Source organism: Harpegnathos saltator, unplaced genomic scaffold, assembly GCF_003227715.2.
Source record: "Harpegnathos saltator strain DR-91 unplaced genomic scaffold, Hsal_v8.6 scaffold192, whole genome shotgun sequence".
NCBI classification, from domain to species: domain Eukaryota; kingdom Metazoa; phylum Arthropoda; class Insecta; order Hymenoptera; family Formicidae; genus Harpegnathos; species Harpegnathos saltator.
Window position 1 is genome coordinate 739,245 of NW_020229975.1, and position 21,666 is coordinate 760,910.

The 21,666-nt window shown below is 41.9% G+C and overlaps 1 protein-coding gene, 1 long non-coding RNA gene and 1 other non-coding gene across 4 annotated transcripts; all 3 read right to left on the reverse strand.

Moving 5' to 3' along the window:
- Positions 1-129: 129 nt before the first annotated feature.
- Positions 130-21,666, reverse strand: LOC112588343 (uncharacterized). The gene is made up of 3 exons (XR_003112770.1): positions 21,522-21,666; positions 2,497-2,572; positions 130-218 (listed from the first exon to the last, which is right to left on the reverse strand). It is a non-coding gene; the product is annotated as an uncharacterized LOC112588343 (long non-coding RNA).
- Positions 8,755-10,320, reverse strand: LOC105191964 (uncharacterized). 2 transcript variants are annotated; one of them, XM_011155771.2, is made up of 4 exons: positions 10,229-10,320; positions 9,684-9,992; positions 9,405-9,455; positions 8,755-9,342 (listed from the first exon to the last, which is right to left on the reverse strand). In XM_011155771.2, exons 1-3 carry the CDS (start codon positions 10,257-10,259, stop codon positions 9,424-9,426), a joined length of 372 nt encoding a protein of 123 aa, XP_011154073.1. In that variant the 5' UTR covers positions 10,260-10,320; the 3' UTR covers positions 8,755-9,342; positions 9,405-9,423. The 2 variants fall into 2 exon arrangements, with proteins under 2 accessions (XP_011154073.1, XP_011154072.1); XM_011155770.2 differs by having other exon boundaries at positions 10,142-10,262.
- LOC112588345 (U1 spliceosomal RNA) lies at positions 8,868-9,026 on the reverse strand. Its single transcript, XR_003112775.1, has one exon. It is a non-coding gene; the product is annotated as a U1 spliceosomal RNA (small nuclear RNA).

Consider the following 21,666-nt stretch of genomic DNA (forward strand, 5'->3'; position numbering starts at 1 on the left):
AGCGCGCGCGCAGATACAAACGTTGACCCTTTGCCATTGCAATTCAACGGCTTTTATTCCAATCGCTCGGTTTTCGATCGCAATAAATCAAGAAGAAATGTACAAACGATCAGTGAACCTCACCTTCAAGCCGACTCTGCTTGGCCCGAACCGGATCCTCCGGTACGGCATCGACGTCCGTCGAAACTGCGTCCTGATAATCGCAAACTCCAGCAGATCTGTAACAAAAAGCGAGTTTCCTCATTAGTATTACAGCGACAAATCAAGAGTACGAAGACTCGAGACTACAAATTAGCTTCTTTAACTTAACCAAGTTAACCAATAAAAGTTTACCTTTAAAGACCATGAAACACTGCTATTGCTCAAGATGCTCCGGATCGTCACGCACACATACACACACACACACACGCACGCACGAATATTACACGTTACACGCGCGCGTATACCGTAATCGTGCGTGAAAATTCAGAAATTATTACGCGCGGCGATCCGCCGATCCGTCCGCTGCCGCGACGTAAACAATAATGAAGACGGTCGCGGCAGTTGCGTACTTGTGAACATGTTGTTTTCAAAGTCGCGCGACCTTGTCCCGCCAGGACGCGTCTTAGAGAGCCCGTAACGTTGTATAAAACTTACCATTTTAAACAAAAAGATACGCCAAGTACACACACGTGTACACAAACACACAACACGTATATTACTTGTATAACGAAAATAATAAATTACATTGCCCAAAGATATACGCTCAACTGCGATACGATGCACAGTACTAAAAACGTAATTCTTGCCGTTTATCTTGAATAAAGAATTAATTATATTATAATCATATATATATGGTTTTTCAGTTATATAGGTTTCTCAGTTGGCGTTATATCATTTCTTTTGTAAAGTAGAACAGTGTTGAGTAGTGTGTTATTTTTAGAAATTTCAAATTATTTTTTTTCAAATTATATATGTAACATAAAATTTTACAAGTAAAACTTATAACTATAATAAAATTCTACAACACTGTTCTACTTTACAAAAGAAATGATATAACGCCAACTGAAAAACCTAACATATATGTATATATGATTATAATATAATTAATTCTTTATTCAAGATAAACGGTAATATTTACGCTTTTAGTACTGTGCATCGTACCGCACCTGAGCGTGCAAACATCTTTGGGCAATATAATTTATTATTTTCGTTATACAAATAATAAGTTTGTACAAGTAAAACTTATACCTCTAACAATAAATCCTTCTATTGAATACTATAAATAAAACTCTACAAAACTGTTCTACAAAAAAATGATATAATAAAACAATAACATCAACTGAAAAACTCTATTCTACTCGCATCAACTCTGCAAATGAGAGCGCTTTGCAATCTGAAGATAAATGTATCGAAAACTCCTAATGATACACAGTCCGATACTTAAAAAACAGTGTCTTTATTATTTACTAGAACACTGAGTTTTATGGTTATTTTACTTGTTATTATAATAAATTAGTTGTTATAACAATGCAATAAAAAATATTTAATGCAAAAAATCTTGACTTCTCTCTCTCTCTTTCTCTCTCTCTCTCTCTTTCTCTTTCTCTTTCTCGCACATTTCTACTCCTGTATTTTAGCAATATTCTTCTCTCTTTTACTCTCTATCGCCTGCTCACTCGCACTCGCTGCTTCTTCAGCGCGCTCGTAAAGCCTCTGGTGTCGGAAAAGTAAGATGCACAATCTTGTCTCCTCTGCGGTCTAGCGTTTCTTACTTCCTTACTGAATCGAAATTTTCCATGATCCAGACTTTATCTTAAAATATCTACATTTAGAGACAACATACACAAAAAACACAAAGACACTTTTCTTCCTATCTTTTAAGGCCGAATCGATTGGGACTGAAAAACCTCGATCGGTTTAGCCATTGCTGAGATATAAATATCTCACCTCGTTTCAACTCGCAGTTTCGCGTAATATAGGCACGGTATGCGCCATTCGGGCGCAACTTCGTTGCGCTTGAACTTGGCGCAAGGCACTGCCGTGCCTCTTGATATTCAAATATACGGTTTTGAAATAGGGCAGTGCATGCAGAACAGCCCTTACTTGTTTCGCCGGAGATCAATGCGATTTGTATTTACTCATGCACTAAGCAATATTGGAGCAATCAAAAAGTTCGATTTGATTTTTAACAGATACATTCTCTGATAGAAATATGTAAATTTCCAAAATATGCGTAAAAATGTATGCTGAGTTGTTCTTGAAATTATTGCTACACACTTCATGGATATAATTTATGTGCGCTATTTTATAATATTTAAATCATAGACCATTTTGTGATATATTTGAATTATCAACGGTAAACGTTAGATTACTCGATTTCGCCGATTTCGGGAATATGAAAAAGATATGACAGAATTATTAAATACATATTTTTGTTTTAAATTCGATAAGAATGCTCCAATCCATCGCAAAGTACTAAATAGAGAAGTATAAGAAATTTATATATAAACTTACATTCTATCTTCTACTTCATTTAGCCCGTACTGGTTACTTCGATGTTGCATTCACCATCGGGGTCTCTTCGTCAGACCTGAAACAAAAAATAATGTTTCTGGTTAATGGTAAGGAAGGACAAACTCCAGAATATAGAATTAAGAACACTTGGGTTTAAATACATATTGAAAAGTAAATAATTAAATTATAATTATATTCTATAAAATATATCCCATTAATTTAATTATATCCTGTTAAATCAAGATGCTACCGTTGCTCACACACGTAAAGTATCATAATTTGTGCTCACAGCGCGTCTCGATTACAGCTTTGAGAAATTTCCCTTGCGAAAGCGTGTCGCAATTACGTTTGCGTCTTCCCGTAGGCCATGATTTTCAGCGCGCTGACTTGTACTTAAATAGGGGGAGAACGCACCGTTGTATGTTTTATTCACATTTTGATTGTACTGCAGATTATAATATTCATATCAGATGCCTTATGAATATTATATTGTAAATTAATACCGCACGCTATATTATAAATACGTTATAACGGTTCAACGCGTGTTCTAATAACGTTCAATCAATCTTTGCATCCGATCAGCTACTGATTATGAAGATTGAGAAGTCAAGCGTCACGATAGAATTTTCTCATTTTTCTTCATCCGTTGACGGTATAAGATTATCAGAGGAATTATCATGTATCAGCTTCAACGCACAAAATTCTTCACCGATGTTTCCAGATCAGTTGACTTATTGTCATGTGTTATTAAATGTTTAACGTCTTGCGGAACTTTTACGTGATTCCCGCACTAAAGTTAATCGTTGGAAGTAAAAAAGACTGATAAACGTCACGGTAATACGCGATAAGCCACAATGGCGGAAAATCTTCGTGTCCGCTTAGTCTCCAAGTTAGACGCCGCAAACTGTGATGTAAAATGTACAGACTATATAAAAATCGCGCGCGCACGTACCGATTACACGATTTCCTCGATACAATTCAAGATCGCTCGCAGACGAAACACCCAATTGAACGCGATCTTTCTCTCCTCGCAATTTCGTCCGCTCTTCGTCGCTCCGCATAACGGCATTCATCGAAATCTACAAATCAGCCTTCAGTCAAATATTTCACGGTAATATCGCCAAGAACGCGCGAGCAAACGCCTGTGACCATGTTACCAACGACAAGCGTCGTGGCACAAACTCGTGTTGACGCACGCGATCCCGAAGTTTCTATTATGATACTTCCATACAGGCCGTATACAAGCGCTCGTCGGGACGAGCAATTCTCGTGCCTACAAGTCGCTACGTCGATCAGTCGCCTTTACGACCGTGGGTTATACGGTTCATGGAAAAGAAACATTAGCGTTCTCTCTCTCCCTCTCCCTCTCCCTCTCTCTCTCTCTCTCTCTTTCGTCCTCAGAGGTTTCGCTCACGTCTCCATCCCCGCCCCCCCAGCCGGAACGAAATCTGACGATTTTCTGACTGCAGATCGTTGCGTCTTTATTGCTTCTGATTGCATAATGACGTAATGGAGGTAGCACAAAGTTGAAACGTCTTTTACGACGTTTTACGGCTAGGACGCGGCGAATCCTGGCCCGGCGCGAATCGATCGCCGATGCGCGATATTTGCACTTTCTAATGCGAGTTACGCAACCTCGGCATATTTTTGCTCGCAGCGCGGCGCGACACGGGCCAGCGGAGAAATTAATTTACTTGTATGCAAATGCCCCGGCGCTCTTCGCTCTGTTTTCGTTTAATTAGATTTTTCGCGCGAAGATCGCGCGGAACGGAGAGAGCCACCTCTACAGAAAAATTCTCAAATAAATTTCACCCTTTTAATGAACGGGTTTAATATCGATTCTCTTCGTGACACCGCTCACGGCCAGCCCGAGATATTAAACTGCGAACACACTCGAATATCCGATACGAATCTTGGGAGATTCGTCCTCCGAGAGGAGGATACTCCTCCACCTCCGCGATCGACGAGAGGATTGGCGGGGAAAAAGTCAAGCGCGCGAAAAGAGAGTGGCCGTTCCTCTCCGAAACCGAGAAATGGAATTGGACCGAAGGCTTACGGACGAACTATCGGTATCAACGCGACGATAGCGGAACAATGGGGCGGGACGAGAGAGGGCTTGAGTGATCATTCGACATCAGTTAGAAACGATTTCGTCGCGGCAGATTTCTCGCTCGTGGCGGCGTAGTTAGTCGCTGGGCAAGCCAGACAAATGTTCAGTCGCTTTTTAAGGGGGAGACGTGGAAATGCGACGTGCGAGTACCGGTAAGTAAGAATAAGTGAAGCCAACCAAGTCGCGCTGCCGCGCTGGCCGCGTTCCCTCGAATCCTTCCAAACAATACGACGAGAACGACGCCGCGTTCTCGCCGTTGGCGTATGTAAAATTTGCTGCCACCAAGAACAGCGCGCGTTACTAGGTCGTCTTCGGCGCTCTCGCCTAAGCGGCTGTCATTTTTTACCAGACGCTGAGGTAGACATGCGTAATGACGCCGCGAGGCTGCGAGTTTAGAGAGCCGCGCGCGACGCGCGCTCGCAAAGGACCAACTATGCGAGATGTAGAAACGTGGCTGCCAAGATCGCGCGACACGGCGAACGCGAAGGAGTAATTTTTAAACGTGATAAATGACGGTGGATACAGTTCGGGGCTAAAGGTTGAATGTTTCTATCAGCGCGTGTGCGACGCGCGTTGTATATGTGTGTGTGTGTATAACAACGTTCGCGCCCGCCGACGTTCCTTCCCGAGCGTTTGCTCCGGCTCGCGACGTTTCTTTCTATATTTCTCAAAGGCGACGAACGTTCTATGGAAATTTGTAGCTGCTACTCGAAATCAGGTGAAGCGGGCATCCGTGTAATTCGGCCGTATAGGGATTTTATTGGATTCCGTCCTACCTACTTTTATTGGCTCTCTATGAAACGATCACGACGTCCCCTTTGAGGACCAACATGCATACAGTCGCGCGTAAAAATACGTATAACATACGAGTACATAAATATATCGTGCTATCTGACTTGCTGCCGACCTTAAATGCCGAGAGACGGCGCGGGTCCGGTTTACTGAGCTGTTTAATTCGGCGAAAGGAACTTTGAGACGTCTACACCGGGAGCAAGTCGGCAAAGAGCGTAAGCCGTTCTCTCGCGTCTTTACATACGACATACGACATATGTGTTTAACGGGAAACGCAAATTGCGAAAAACTTCAAACCCCGTAAAAGCGACGCTTCTAAGCATGCGCGCGCGTGCACGCAAGATGTGACATTTACAGTAATTTGCACGTCAAATAATTATTAGATTATGCTAATTAACTGTGAGTGAGCGTATCTGCGCGCGTGCGGACGTTTAATTCGAAATTGAATTAAATTATTAATTAAGAAATTTGTTAATTACATCGCATCGGGAAATTTGAAACGTTTTACGCGCGCCTAATAGATAGATTGATATATACCGAGTGCTCGAGCCATGAACAATCCATTATTGTGCTCCCAGCACAGAGACTCTAACAGTTCGCGATGTATATCAGTAGTACGCGTGCTATTGCAGCGGCTAATTTCACGCTCGCTGGCCAAATTCTTTTCGGAAGAAAGGGGAGGCGTGTTCGACGACGATCGATCGCGCTAACGACGAACAAAATTGCGAAACCGTAAGCCAGCTTCTCGATAACACGTGGCGAAATGCGACGCTATTAAACTTTACCAGGATGTCCAGAACTCGCTGAAAGCCGTGGCTGTCTGAGGAGAACACGGAAACGGAAGTGGGCAAGAGGCTGTACACCGACGAACGTCGTTTGCGAGGAAATGATGTTATTAGCGGGATAAAACATTCCCTCCCAAAGTTTATTTGTATGAAGTTATAATTGCAGTCACAGACGCGCGCGCGCAGTGTGTCGGCGTTTCAGTAACGAGTACGGCCGAGAGATTCCTAGTGGAGTAATCGGAAGATCAAGCCGGAGGATCTGCCGCGTGATTTTCGTCGGGGAAACTGGACTGATCTTTTTCCGCGGGCATAACATTCGTCATACTCGTCGCGCGCGACATCTTTTGTTAACGCGTATTGCACTGCACCGTGTATCCGCGTGCAGAGATGCAGTCTTTCGTGTTTATCAGACGCGGGACAACGCTCGCTTCGAGGAAGAAATTAATTGGAACGTCAGCGCGACGAGCCGGTGTTGCAAAATCGCAGCCGGTTAATAAATGTCATGTCCGCGCTTCTGTCTGCTCGCTTTCACGAATGTCACGGCCCAACAACGTGATTGAAAACGGAAAAATAAATAAAGATAAACAAGAAGAGACGGAAAAGGCGAAAGGGTACGAAAAGAAAACGACAAAAGTCCCATATTCTCGATGTAACCACTTTCGAAACGAGGAATGCGTTTCCGGTCGCGAATCGAACTGGCTGCCGATAAAGGGGGAAAAAAACGGCCCGGCCTGCGGTCGATGGGCAAGATACAAGGCAATATCGATTGAATATTAGGATCTGCGGGGCATGCGGAACCGGCGCGCACACATTAGCCTCTTTGACTTGCTAAATAGGTTAATTTGAATGTTTAAATTCCGGCTCCGTGCAACTCAATTTGCGAGAGGACTCCGCGTCTGGTTAATTCCTTTCCTTCGTCCCGCGAGCCACTCCTCTGCTACCACCTGCCCCTCTCCCCAACATCAGCCACCGCCGAAGCCACCACCTCCAGCTGGACTGTTAACTTCCCGCATATTTCTGGCGTCCAACATACGGAACGTCCAGCACACGCTCTCTTGCCGTCCCATCCTATCTATTCTCTCCCCTCCCCTCCCGCCCTTTCCTAACTCTCTTTCTCTCTGTCTCACACTCCATCTCTTAACCTTTCATACCGCGTGATTCTCCATGTCGTTTAATTGGAGAGTATTATTTGCGCTCCACTACGTCTGATCTTTTACGCATCGTGACTTCTCGATTGCCGGCCTCACCAGACGCGACAAAAAGGAGGTCGGAGTGCAAATGTAGATTCGGATCGCGTTCGTCGCTTAACATAATTCGCGGCAAGCGCAATAGCGGAACTGAGGGCAAATGGAGCGGAAATTGCGATGAAAATAATGAAATTGCAGATATGTTACCAAACTTATAACTATCATGTACATGTTTAAATCGCAATTATATCGCGTAAAAATATTCACTTTATATCGTTAATTATTGCTTATTATTGATCATGTCGTCTGTAAAAATATTTTGACAACAATTGATCAACAGCTTATTTAACGATAATACTTTAACTAACTTGTTTACTTACAATTCTAAGGAGAAGCTATTGCATAATTAAAAGTAGAACATATTTGATAACATTTTAAATAATTGAGCAAATAATTGCATCTAGTATAGATAACAAAGATGTAAAGATAGTTGCAATAAAGTATTTTTTTATATTCTTAATAAATAGTAGAATAATTAGATATTGGTACATAAAACTTCTCATCCTATTAAAAGTTCTTATACTTAAAAAATACAAACTTAAATAAATTAAAAAAGTTTGCATAACAGTAACGTATCCTCCTCTCTTTTCTCTTTGAAACAGTTATATTAAATTGGTTGAGGTATATATTATTTATAAGTTTCGAGTTGGATCAAATGCAGGGGACGTAACAACATTTTATTAGAAGAATATAAAGATTATATAACTTTTGATGTCACATACATAAAGAGAGAGAGAGAGAGAGAGAGAGAGAGAGAGAGAGAGAGAGAGAGAAAGAGAGAGAGAGAGTGTAGAAATTTTATATGATTCCTTTAAATCTTGAATACTCTTTTTTCAAATGTTCATTACTGCATAATTATGGCCTCGTTTTAAAAACTAACATATCTCGATTTAGAGGTTAAGAGGTTAAGAGATGCTATGCATAATTTAATATAATTAATAATTCCATGTTCACTATATATTCCTTACCATTTGTATATAATTAATCCCTTGTCTTATGATTTAATTTGTGATAGCACGTATCATAGTCAAGCTAAAAGTCGCTGGCGCGATGGGACAAAAACGCATCTAGCCATGTACTCGATTTCCCTTTGTCGATCGCATAGAAGCCAATAATATGATAATGAGAAACTTTCATATATTGTCCGTAACAGAGACTAAAAAATGTACGCTGCAAGAACGATACAAGTGAATCCGTAACAGATGATTCACGAGTCCGACTCGTGTTTGTCAGGTTTGGCTTCTAATTCGTAGCACATATGAGTTTCTTATGTTTGGCTCAAAATCTGTAGCACGAGTCTCACTCGGTATTATAAGACAAGAGGTTAAGAATTTAAGCAAAATATTTATTACTACTTTCAATTTCTTTCAGAACACAGCAACACAATTACTCAAGTGTATTCCTATAAGAATATATTATTTTTATAACTAAATTTATCCGGGATAGCGCGCAAATCCTGACTAACATAAATTATGCATCCAATATCCACATGAAGAATATTTGCAAGGATCATCAGATCATCCGGGGTGCAATGAAAGAGTTACACCTTGGAGATACCACCTTGATCACGGTAGAGTCTCGACGTCATGTAAGCGATGATATATTTCTCCTCCTCGCGCCTTTCAAGATCTTGAACCGGATTTTAACTACGAGTAAATACAATGTTTATGCGCAGTGTAGCGTCTATTTTGGGAATTACCGTGCGGCTTCGAAAACTATTTACATACGAAATGTCAGATTCAAAAACATCCGCTTGCTTTATCGGATGATAAAATCGTGAAAATATATATTTCATTATATGTTAGCGAATTTACATACGCAATAATTTATTGTTACTTAAAATAGTCTCGTTGATGTATACATCAGGCCTTTCAACTATGACATCTACACACTGCATCATGTTCGCACCGCCCTAAAAGATATAAAATATTCAATCAAAATGATTTTATTTTTATTTTATAATAGTTTACTTACAATCTTGAGAAGAATCTATTCAGCATTCCCCGTCTTTCAATTTGTAATAATCTATATAAAATTGGAGACTATTAATCATTATTTCTCGTAAATGCTCCGTATGTTGTGTAATTTGAAAATGCAAATTGTTTAACAATCGGAAAATTTTCATTATAGACATATTGTTTTATGAATATATATTAACATACGTCTACTAGAATAATGTCCTTAAAACATGTCACACATATAAAAGACATATTATTATTATTCAAATTAATATCTTATTTTTAAATTACTTACTCGGTCTAAACGCAACCAGGACATTGCTCGTATCATTCTCCCCAACTTTTACTATTCGATATCTCGTGCAATGATTGTAACATAACATGTGACAGACGCTTGAAAACGTGCGCTCGTTAAAATCGCGATTCGTGGCGCAAATTGTCCGATTACCATCATCGTCGCTATCTTCCTCATACATGGCTCGCCATACGGGAGTAGTCGTCTCCTCTCCTAAACCTATCACTTTTTCCTCGTCACAGTACTCGCAATTACACGCGACTGCTTTATACTCGATGCTTATCGTGAAGCACAGTCCAAAAATAGATACTGCATATGGAATAGTAAAGTTATTTACGCTATCGAAGTACATTCACGTTATCTTTCATAAGATCTCCATATTCTCAATTAGAAAAATAAAACTTTGGATTTTTTATCCGAAACAAAATAGATTAGTAAACTATATTAAAGTTACATACATAAATTTTCAGATGTCAAATCTTCTGATTTAATTAAAGACATGAAAATAAAATGTCCTTGGAAACAGATTTCTAGATTTTACATACGTAATATAATTATGATGTCCCGTGATTGCATGTTTAAAGTTTAAACAGTCAAGAAAACGCAATAATGTCTGGTGTAGATAGACTGTATCAAGTTGCCAAGTACAATTAAAACTGATGCTTCGCTAAATACCGAACGATGATATTCGTTTGATACGCAGTGCTGTGCTGTGCTGAAAGATCTCGCATATCTTATGAAGTCGTGTTAATGTCAATGTTAAAGTCGTAAAACTTCTTTTTATAAAACAGATGAGGTAAAATCATATTTATCCTTATTATATAAATGCAATGTATAATTGCATAGCAAGTTACGTCATAATGACATAATTAATAGTTTGTTAAGCACAAAGGTATCTCTTGATGAATGCAGGCGGTTGTAGCTTTAACGATTAACTGGGGAACCATAAGTGACGGGCACGTAACTGCCGGTATATCAGGAACATCAGCACACTGACCTCTGATCTCTTCAGAAAGTAATTTAATACGCATATACATCAGCAACATCATAGTAACGTGATGTCATGAAAATATCTATTATTATCGTCTGCTTCCACGGTATTTCAGCACGGCATTAACATTACGTACTTAACTATGTAATTAATTGAGAAAAGAATAATTGCATTACACGTCCTGTGTGATCTCACGATTATTTTTTCTGCTGAATCTGACACTTTAATGTTTTAGAGCGCCGAAAAAACGTAGCACGGAAAATGTTCAAAATTTTACGTCTAACAAGCAAATTTTGAACCTAAACGTATTCTACTTTACGCGCATAAACATTTATCGTTTACAGTTCAGTAGATTTCGTAATATAACATATATCTCGTTTCTATAAAAGTATGCTTTTAAATTAAAAAAGTTACGTTAAATACACATTATATAAACATCGATTGCTTAAAGCGGACTTGCGTAATGAAACGTTTCGTTGTTATTCGCCTGAGTTTTCCGCAAATTTCTTCAAACGTGAAACTTCTTTTTTCTTTTTCTTTTTTTTTTTAATATAAACGGTCTCTTTGAAAAGTGCCGGCTGTCGGCGCTACTTTCACAGCACTCACGTTATCGCTTTTATGCTAATTACTAGCGAGAGGAAGGTAATGCACAGGGTGATACTCACGCGAGTCGAATGAAACAGTGGTTCCAAGCTCTTTTCTTCTAACGTTCGGAAAAGAAAGAATAATAAATATTGAAGTTGCTGGTGTATCTATGTGTGCATGTGTGTACGTACATTTATTACCGCGCGATAATGATTAAATTGTTCTGCGATATTCGATTATCAAAAATTCACCAATACACCACTTTTCACTATCACAATTAACTTTCACAATTCACCCATCACATTTAACTTTAATGGAATCGATTAACCTTATTTTTAATTAATTGAAACTTCCAGAACAGACATATCTGTTCTAACTGAAAGCACTGTGAAAAAAACTAGGAGCGTGTGCAGTTCCAGATATCTACTATGTATAATCTTTTAAGTACAAGAGTATACCGCTGGATACCCCTTACTGACACCTTAAATCTCGGAAGTTTATTGCCGCGACAATAAGCGCCCAGGCCGGCAGCTAACAATTATATAATATCCTGACTTATGAACTAATTTGCATTTTAATCCAACCAGCTCCATTGTTGCTCGCTATTGTCAGTCGAATACTCACATCGCGTGCTCGAAACGACGAAGTTCGAGAGGTCAAAAGAGAACGAGGTCACCGTCAATTTGAAATATGAGGGATATTCCAATTTGCCGATGACGTGATTCATCTTTTTTTTCACTTCAACTTTGCTCAGTCTCTCATTTTCTCTTGCGGAGTACTGGGGCTCTCTATTAAAGACGTGCCCTGGCCAGATCTATCTGCGAAACCGACTGTCGACGTGAGTACGGCTTAATCCACTTGCTAATTGATAATCATTTGCGTCGATACTTTAATTCACCGCGCGAATGCACGACAATTGATACCTGCTATTATAAAAATAGTCAACCAACCCATCAATTAACAGCTGTCATCGTTTATTTCTTCATCAGGATGAGAAGATTTATTTTGTATGACATTTAATCCATTTTTCTGCTATAACTCTCTCTAATTAATGGAGTAACCTTTTTTCTAGTGTAAAAAAAAAACAAGCAGGAAAGGGAAAAATGGTTTTGTGCCAATCGTTGTTGCAGTGTCACGATGTACACGCAAATGTTTGCGGCCGTCAGTTTGCAGGTCGTTTTATAAGCATCGAAAACGATATTCGAGAATTCGATGGAGCGCAGAAGTGGCGGACAACATAGGAATGGCGCAAGGGACTGGTTAAGGGAAGGGGACCGCGGAAAATTGTCAATCAGTGCGATCCATCTGGACTTGATTACTGCTCTGCCGTCGCGCTCATAGCTGGTCCCGAGCCTCAAAATCGTCTGATCGAATTTTTATGCCGTATTTGTGCGGCAGCTAGTTATACTCATAACAGTTATAAATATTTGCCCTTTTATCTTTCAGCGAGTACTTTCATTGCTTTATTTACGCGCTGCTCCTTTAATCGCATTATCGCCTATAATAGCCTGTACGCCTATAATAGCCTTACAGTAAAAAAAAACGAAGTATCAATTTAAATATTCGAGATATTTAAAGTTTGCTGCGAATTCGAGACGTCTCGCGGCTGATAATACTACAAGAGACAAGAAAGCGATAATTTGAATAACGTCAATTTGAATGACTCGGAAATCAATCGTCAGAATCACAGAAATCAACGATATCCATCGATTCTCCTCATCGTTTTTAGCATTATTACTGTTCTTCGATTGAACTAATTTAATTTATCAAATGTAATGCGAAATAAAGTTTCACCCCCTATTGTGAAGCGGCATGAGCGCGCGAAATAGTGCATGCGTACACATCGTCGGCGAGCATATTTACCACTACACGTGTCAAAAGTGATGCTCTAGCTGTTATTTTTGTCATCCAATCCGCACTGCCAGCTAGATTTTCCCTTCATTTTGTTGCATTCACGTTTTCATCTACCTCGTGCTTGTCCAGCACAGCCCAAAGCAGTTGAACCGAGTCAGAGTTCAATCAAAACCAATATGTCGCGCTCTCATGCGAATACACACCACGATTTCTGCGAAAAGCCCCGTTTGTGCGCGTTTAAACGTGCATAAAGTATTTGAAATTTCCCTGTAAAACGCGTCATTTTGAACGCGGGATGATATCGAAGTCTTTCGCATGACTTATATATTTTTACACCGATGAGAAAGAATAAATAGCGAGAGAGAGAGAGAGAGAGAGAGAGAGAGAGAGAGAGAGAGAGAGAGAGAGAGAGAGTAAGACAGAGAAGGTAATGGCGAAGAGCAAGCTCGATTTAGTAAAATATTCTATTCTAACCATTTAAAAAATCTAGATTTTATTTTCACGATGAACGGCTGGAAATATCCTGGCGGGTACATACTGCTGAGCGATAAAGTGAAAGTAAAGTGTTAAATGATAAAACGTGACATTTCGCGGGTGCGTCGGCGTGACGGTATTAGTTTTGCACCAGTTTCCTCGGCTTCGCTGCGCGCGACATTTCCGACACGACGGCGAAATTATATAGTTAAACTGCATTATGGGCGCAACGTATGGCCAGTCATACATCACACTTCGATGAAGATAAGGGCCATAACTTTTCGCAGTGTTACACACTGAAGTGCGCATTCGAGCACGCCCGAATAAATTTCCGCTGAATTGCGGATTAGAAATCGATTGTGTAGTAAATTTTATTTCTGGCAAAATACGAGAGTCCCGGCGCGGGCGGCGAGACGAACCGGAAAAAACAAAAATGCACGACCGGCAGTCTAACGCGCCGTTCGTTATCGTCAGAGAGAAGAGGGAAAAACCGGAGAGTTATTATTAATCGCGACTTTTCAAAGTAGATTGTAAGCGTTCTCGCGTAATCGATTAGATCGACATGTATATTCGAGATGTGCGGAAACGTGACCGCATATGCCTCCGCTTTTCCGAGCTCTCTATCCTAACTTTCCCACGAGGGAGAGAGAGAGAGAGAGAGAGAGAGAGAGAGAGAGAGAGAGAGAGAGAGAGAGAGAGAGAGAGAGGAAGAGTTAGATACTAATAATAGCGATCATTTGATACAATACATGCTCATGGATATTAATCATCAAACGATGTTGCATATGCACCTGTGTGTGTGAGAAACAACGCGTATCATCTGCGTGCACTTAGCGGTTATGTTAAGGTAAGAGTTCACATGACATAGCGGGTACGTGAATGAAAACCGATTGTGTGTACACACGTGGGCGCCGTATATCTACCCTTCATTCACACAAATTGGCGCGACGCGTGGTCTAAATGCGTGTATGTATATTCCGCGTATGTCATTATACGCAGAAGAGGAAAGTGTATCGTGAGATTTGCAGATATTAAATATGAACAGATAAATTTGTCAACGGACTGATATTGATCATCGAATTAACTTTTCTTATCGACGTCCATGTACGAGTCCGTCTTCGGTTCGTTATATTTCATATTCGAGCATTTAACTCGTGTTGAATGTAATTTCAACTCACCATCCGAAATGAGATAATGATTGTGAATAATAACACAGAACGTGTGCTCCCGCCTCTGAGCCGAAGCTCCAATAGACCTCAATTATATTCTCATTCAGCTTTCGCACGTGGACTCTTATAACGATTACAACGAGAGGCATGCCCATCGAAGCTCGGAGTTAAATTAAGCAAAGACCGAATGGGGCATTCTCCAGTGGGAGCCTCACAAAAACGAGAGTAAAGTAATAATAGCACAAAAGGTCGTCCGTTGGTAGCCGCTGGCGCGACCGTTCGTCAAAGAATTCACAGCCGTAGGTTGCCTACGCGACAATAATAGCATCTGCCCGGGCCGGCCATAAGTCACACACGTATGATGCAAGGTCGTGGCACGCGTTCCTGATTATGGCGACAATGTAAAAATTCATACGAGCGAAATAATCGAGCGTGCGGCGCGACGGGACACCCTCGGAACTTCATTCACGAGTCGCCTTCGCGTATTACGCCAGGGTAACGAGGGACAGCTCTCCGGTATGATATTTATAACTGCGATGCAGGAAGAGAGAACGCGCGTTCGAAGATCAAAGAATAATCTTGTTAAACAAATAGCACTGGAAACCGTTGAAAGATTAACGAGGCGGAGAGCAACGGCTACCTCGCTGGTGGAGTCGGTTAGCCGCGGTGGCATCGTGTAATTTGTTAAAACGCAACGAGTCCTTTGTTGCGCATTTTTCATTAACCCGGGGAAAAACGCTTATTTATCGCGCGCTTTCCGTTACGAGCGAGCGAGCGCAAGCGTGAGCGCGCGTCGTCATTATGCAAACTCGTTTTAATAGTTAACTCATATAATCCGCGTATCGGGAAGCAGATATTAATGGCCCGCGATATTCCTACCAGGATAATACCGCTGCATGTTGATGAGTAACGTTCATTACGAGAGCATTACCTCGGGATAACCCGTGAGCAAGGATGCGGACTAATCCTGGATTGATAAGTAGGGAATCCTGCCGCGCCAGCCGCGCCATTCACCACGGACGAATCTTGCGAACTCGACGTTTCGTATGCGCCGGATACGTAAGATCATTGCACAAATACAAGGAGATACGTCTATCTAATGGGTAACGAGCGAACACGCGGCGACACCGATCTATAAATATCAATTTATTCTTACATTAGATCCACGATGATCTATTCCATCTCCGTGTCCTACATAGAGACATAAATGAAATGTATAATGATATCCTATCGATGATCAAAATATTACAAACGGTGCGACGGTGAATCTCTAATTTCACTAAAATTATTTAAACAGCACGATAATATTTATAGTAAAAACGGGAGCAGAGAGCTAAGAACTTAACTCTGTTGGGTCATTATTATCAATCGCGTTAAATGCGAGCACGTAGTCAAATAAAAAAATTTCATTAAAAACTGAATTAATCCCAAATACACAGCGCAACATTTCACACACGCACACACAAACGTGTGTGCGTGTGTATATTTTTAATTGCATTGAATATTATTGAGTAATTATTCGGGGACAAAGTGAAAATCGTTAAAACGATGTCAAAATTATTCGCATCGCCAAGGGAAATGCGGCGCGGGGAAAAATGCAATGACGTTAAACGGTGTTTATAGAGTGTAGGTAAACGAGAGCACTCGAATAAATTATGTGCGTGAGGCGCGGCGCTGCCATAACTTTAGCGCACGCTACTGATTATGAAGGATATGAAGTTCTCTGCTGGGACGCGTATTCTATACTATGTAAGAACTAATGCGACGTAAGAAACCATCTCAGGAGTTCGTATCTCGGGGCCTTTCTTTTTTCTTTTTCTGACGAGAACAAATTCTCACAGGCTGATAAAAGAAACGAGACATTATCGCGCCGTACGTGTCGCATTGTGTACGATCATTATTGCATAAATAAATGTGTGTGTGTGTGTGCGCGCGCGCACTTGCAATAATTTTCCACCAAACGCCGCTTCTCGCGGAAATCTGTTCTAATTAGTAAGCGGTGAAGGCAAGCACACCGATTGCCTCTCATAGCGCTCGGGAGGAAATTTGCATTTATTATGCGAGAGTCTTACGTCTAGAACGATTTGAACTCTTCAAAGTACGGACTGCCGATGTTTCCCGAAGTTGCCGCAACACACTCCCCTGCTCATCGCATTATCTAAAACTCGCAGCCGCCCTACCCTTTCACAATCGAACCAGCGCTAGTCCACCCAACTGTGCACGGCGCCCCTTTACCGAAAGAGTTCTCAATCTCTTCTTCCCTTTATACGTCGCACAAAAATCCGCGATTACCGGATCTGCGGAAGGCAAAGCCGTAATTACGTCGTTCGGATAAAATCGCCGCCATCGCCGACGGTTATTTGCAATTCGTTCCATCTACTTAAGCGATCGTGTATATCCAGAGAAAAGGTACCGCGGAAAGTCGAGACCGGGCTCGAACGGCCGAGGTTCAGAAAAGTTCATCGACGCTAATTCGCCGATGAACGGGCGAGTTTTGTATGCCGCGGTTCGGCTCGCCCGGCGACTTTCTAAAATCAATACCTCGCCAGCTTCCTGATATAGAAGTCTCGTTAAGCTTGATATTATCGTAACTTTGAATACTAATTCTGTATACCACGCTCGCACGCTTCGCGGACAAACAAAACGCTTGTTTTCGCGCGATGCTAGCCGCGAGTATTAAAACCGCCAACGTCGACGGTATAACACCGACGATCGCCCCACTTTTTGCCCACGGTATCAAAGATTAATGGAGAAGGGAGACGAGAACCGTGCCGAATTTGTGATTAATCGACCGTTGCTTCGTTATATCGCTTACGTGTACGAGAACTCCTTTGTTTGTCCTTATTTTTTTATCGCAATTAATTGAGATCAGCGATGATATTCAAAAAAGTGCAATATTACGGAGATTTACGATCGTGCCACATTTTTTGTCTAGAGCATTGATTACTCTCTGTAAGACGCGAGAGATAATTGTCCTGTGTGTACATGCTACTGCGATTCGGGAGAGTTATAGTGTGATCTCGACGTCGTGAATTGGGTAAATCGCGACGCGAATTCGTCCGACGAAAAACGCGCCCGAACGAGCGCGTAAACGGTGCGTGACGATGTGTTACTTAAGTCACCGCGGGACACTGACAAATTCCCAAGCGTATGGACCGTTATTTGGGGATCGTTACCTGCGCGCTGGTCCAAAGCATTAAGGGATGAAACGTAAACGACGAGAGGGGACCGAGGGGATAGGAAGCGACCAGAGAGACAGAGAGATAGAGAAAGACGAGATCAGGCGAATAGATGCGAGGCTGCGTCACTAGCAAGGCAATGTTAACTTTGCTTTCTAGCTCTTCGAAGCGACACGACGCGGTCCACGTCCACCAGGTGGTTCATCAGTCGGGTCTTGCGGCGAATGTGGAGTCCACTTCCACCCTCGTCGGCCCTTCAAATTCGTACGTACTTTCTCCCCGCTCCTCTCTCGCGGAGGAGACCATCAACGTTCCCGTGCCATGCCGCAAAAGCTGGCCGCCCATCCGCGACAAGGTCGACCTTTACCCGTTTGACCGGAGAGAAGCCAGATCCGCTTACGCCAGTACGAATTTGAGATTCCGTAAATCCACCAAAACTTCGACCTACGTCGTGCCGGCTTTCCACTTATCTGCCGTCAGGATGAGGAAGAGAAAAGGGGAGAGAGGGAGAGAGGGAGAGAGGGAGGGAGAGAGAGAGAGGGAGGGAGAAAGGGAGAGAGGAAGGGAGAGAGGGAGAGAGAGAGAGAGAGAGAGAGAGAGAGAGAGAGAGAGAGAGAGAGAGAGGGAGAGAGAGAGAAAGAGTGATAAAGGGGTAGAGCGAGGGAAGGACTGCGGGATTCGCGGGATAGAGATGGCCAGACTATACCGTTTCCGGTACGATGAGCAGAAATGCCGGCGTAATGCGAAAGGGAATCCGTGTAGATGCCACTTGCCACGGTACACACGTGTGCACACACGAGGTGGACACGTGTGCATGCTCTTGTGCACATATATACACGCGAGAACACGGCACCCACCTCTGACGAAATGTTTGAGAGATATCAAAACCGCACGTCCGCTGGCCGAACCGGCCCTGAACCGGCAACCCAGATATGACGGTTGCATGGCACTTCTATAATTAATTGCTGCATGGACCTAGCGCTCCGCAGCTGATTTATGCGCGAGCGATGTTTATCTTAGCCGCCGACTACACGTAATCTCAATAATAATCGTGTCATTATTACGCAAAAAATTATTGTACGTCGATCTCGTCGCGGCGAGAGGATGAATTAAAGCGAATCGAGAGGAATTTTCGGCTCATTTATCTTCCGCGAAGGTAAAACAACGATAGCCGTACGATAATACGATAAATCGCCACCACTGTGTTAGATTCCAGAAATAATCGTAGGTACATTTCCTACGCTATTATTTCCTTGAGCGCCATTGAATAAACCACGAAGCGAGATAATTTTCGAACCTATCGTCTCGGCTCGGTCTCCGTGGCTCTGCTATTACCCGATAAATCTTTATTTATTGACCGCAAAACTCGTTGACCAAAATTAGACCACAGGGATGTTAATCATTAAAATTAAACTTCCTCGTCGAATTGGGGTGAGAGATTTTCCTACGTCGCGAATATGCAGTGCGAATATATACATGTAGTTTAGCATCGTTTAGGAACGTAAAATCTAATCTAATCGGCGTATTGTTTAAACCAAACCTCAGATTCCACACATTTGCTCAAACAATGCTAAATGTGGAAAAAAGAGGGGCTAAATAACGGATATAAATAAAGAACTATAAAAGAGGTAAAAGAATAAATATAAAAAAAGAAATTCCAACCGTTCTGTTGGCTGGAATATACCCGCGTAAAACTTTTATCTCATTTACGTCTTTGTATTTTCGGCCCGTCTTCGGATCTCGGAATTCGAGGTAACATAGGTAATTAATGACATTGACGATCAAAAGTGCTCAATCAACAACGAACAGATTCGGCCTGACGAGTGAGTTAAATAAAGATGCAGCTGATACGTCAGTTGCGATAACGTCGGTTTAAAATACCGGCGTGGCGGCGCGGAAGCGAGACTGACAAGTCGGACGGAGTTCCATCGGCGGGCGATCTAATTGCCGACGAAAATGATGGAAGCGAGCGCTCACGGGCAGGTAAACGGGATATGAAGGGAGGAAGAGAGACTGCACACTATCTCGTTCTCCTCGCCTTTCGCGAGGCCCCCGTGTACACTTGATTCAACAAAGCAAATCAGACTTCGACACGCGAAGTCGGTATGAGGGATCACGCGAGGTCGCCTTACTTCCTCCCCTCCCTTCCTCCGCTCTCCCCCGGGTTCCTGCCGGCCAATCTTTTCTGGCTGGCTTCTTAGCCTTGCCCATGCTAACCCCTCCCCTTCTCCCGTGAAATTAGTGTCAAGCTAATTTTGTGGCTGAATTTAGAAGTTTCCTTTGATCGTGTGTCTCGATGCTACCGTTCCACGATTTCACGATCGCCCGAAACCACCCTCTCGCCCTTTCTGCTCGCCCCTACTACACCTCGGTCCGGCGCGGCACCACGCCGCCGCGCGGCCGCGCTTCCATGAAAAAGCAATTGCTCCGTATTACACGAGCGCATTACGAAAGTTCCTGCGCGGAGCAATTTTTTTCGCGTTCCTTATTTTTGCGCGTTCGCAGGGGGAGGCGAAACGCCTCCTACGCCACGTAGTGCATGCGATCGTCGAACGTTATAGCGCTCATACCAATTTAACCCCAGCGTGGCGAACCGATTGGAACCTCTGTGTAACGAACGGGATCACGAATGCAGATTTACGAGCGTTCAGCGAGTGGAAACAGCCAAGTATGTTATTCGTTTGTTGCATCGCTCGCCTATTATGCAGCGCGCGAAATAATTGGCAAAAACGCGCCCGCGAAATCCGCTGAATTATACACGCACATCAAGTACTTAAAAAAGACGAGTAATCTTTGTTAACTAAAAATTTGTTTGCACTCAAAAAATATGAAGCTTATAAGTTTTAACAATCCGAACAAATGTTCTCTCGGTGTATATATTTCGCTTTGCGTTCTACATTTCTCTTTACGATTAAGTTACTTTTATGTTCTAATTACCGAATTGTTAAGACAATAATTCGGAATGTTACTAAAGACTAACAAGAATCCGAATTTATTCGGACGTAGACAGAATGTAACTACTGAAGATCCGGCGCTGCAACAACATCGGAGACTATAGAAACTTTTAAACGCTGCTGGGTACGTGTTAAACTAGGTTTCCGCGCCTGAAATTAGCATTTTGACGACCCTTTTAAGAGCCTGAAACGCGATCGAACTGGGACCTATAAGCTTTGAGGTGCGAAAAAATAACTGTGCAGTTAAACATGTCGTTTTTATCCAGAAAGGAGACCGGAGAACAATCGTAAGAAAAATATAGTATGTTTCAAAGACATTCGTCTTCAATAAATAGAAACCCAAAGTATTAGTTTTTAGTAAGCGATCATTTATGTAATAACGTTTTATTATTGTTCGAAAACGAATTGTCTTTTAATAAAATAAAATATATTCAAATTCGTTTCAAACGATTTACAATTTAGAAGAGAATTTAAAATGGAATTCTAGCTATAATTTCATGAATAACGGATATAATTATATGTTAAAAAAGAAATTGTATATTCCCCTATCCCTATTTCATCATATATTTTCGGATTATGATTGATATATAAGATTGCATTATGTACGCAGCCTCTGCTTTATCGGTACTTACCGACTTCTCCTTCGATAAGTCGAAAACGTAGAATAAAGTGATCTACTACGAACTGCTCAAGCTCAGCCGACGACACAACGACGTCTCGCTCAGCTCCTCTGAAAGACGTTCTATCGCTTCGTTCCGTAGCATCTCGCAGATATAC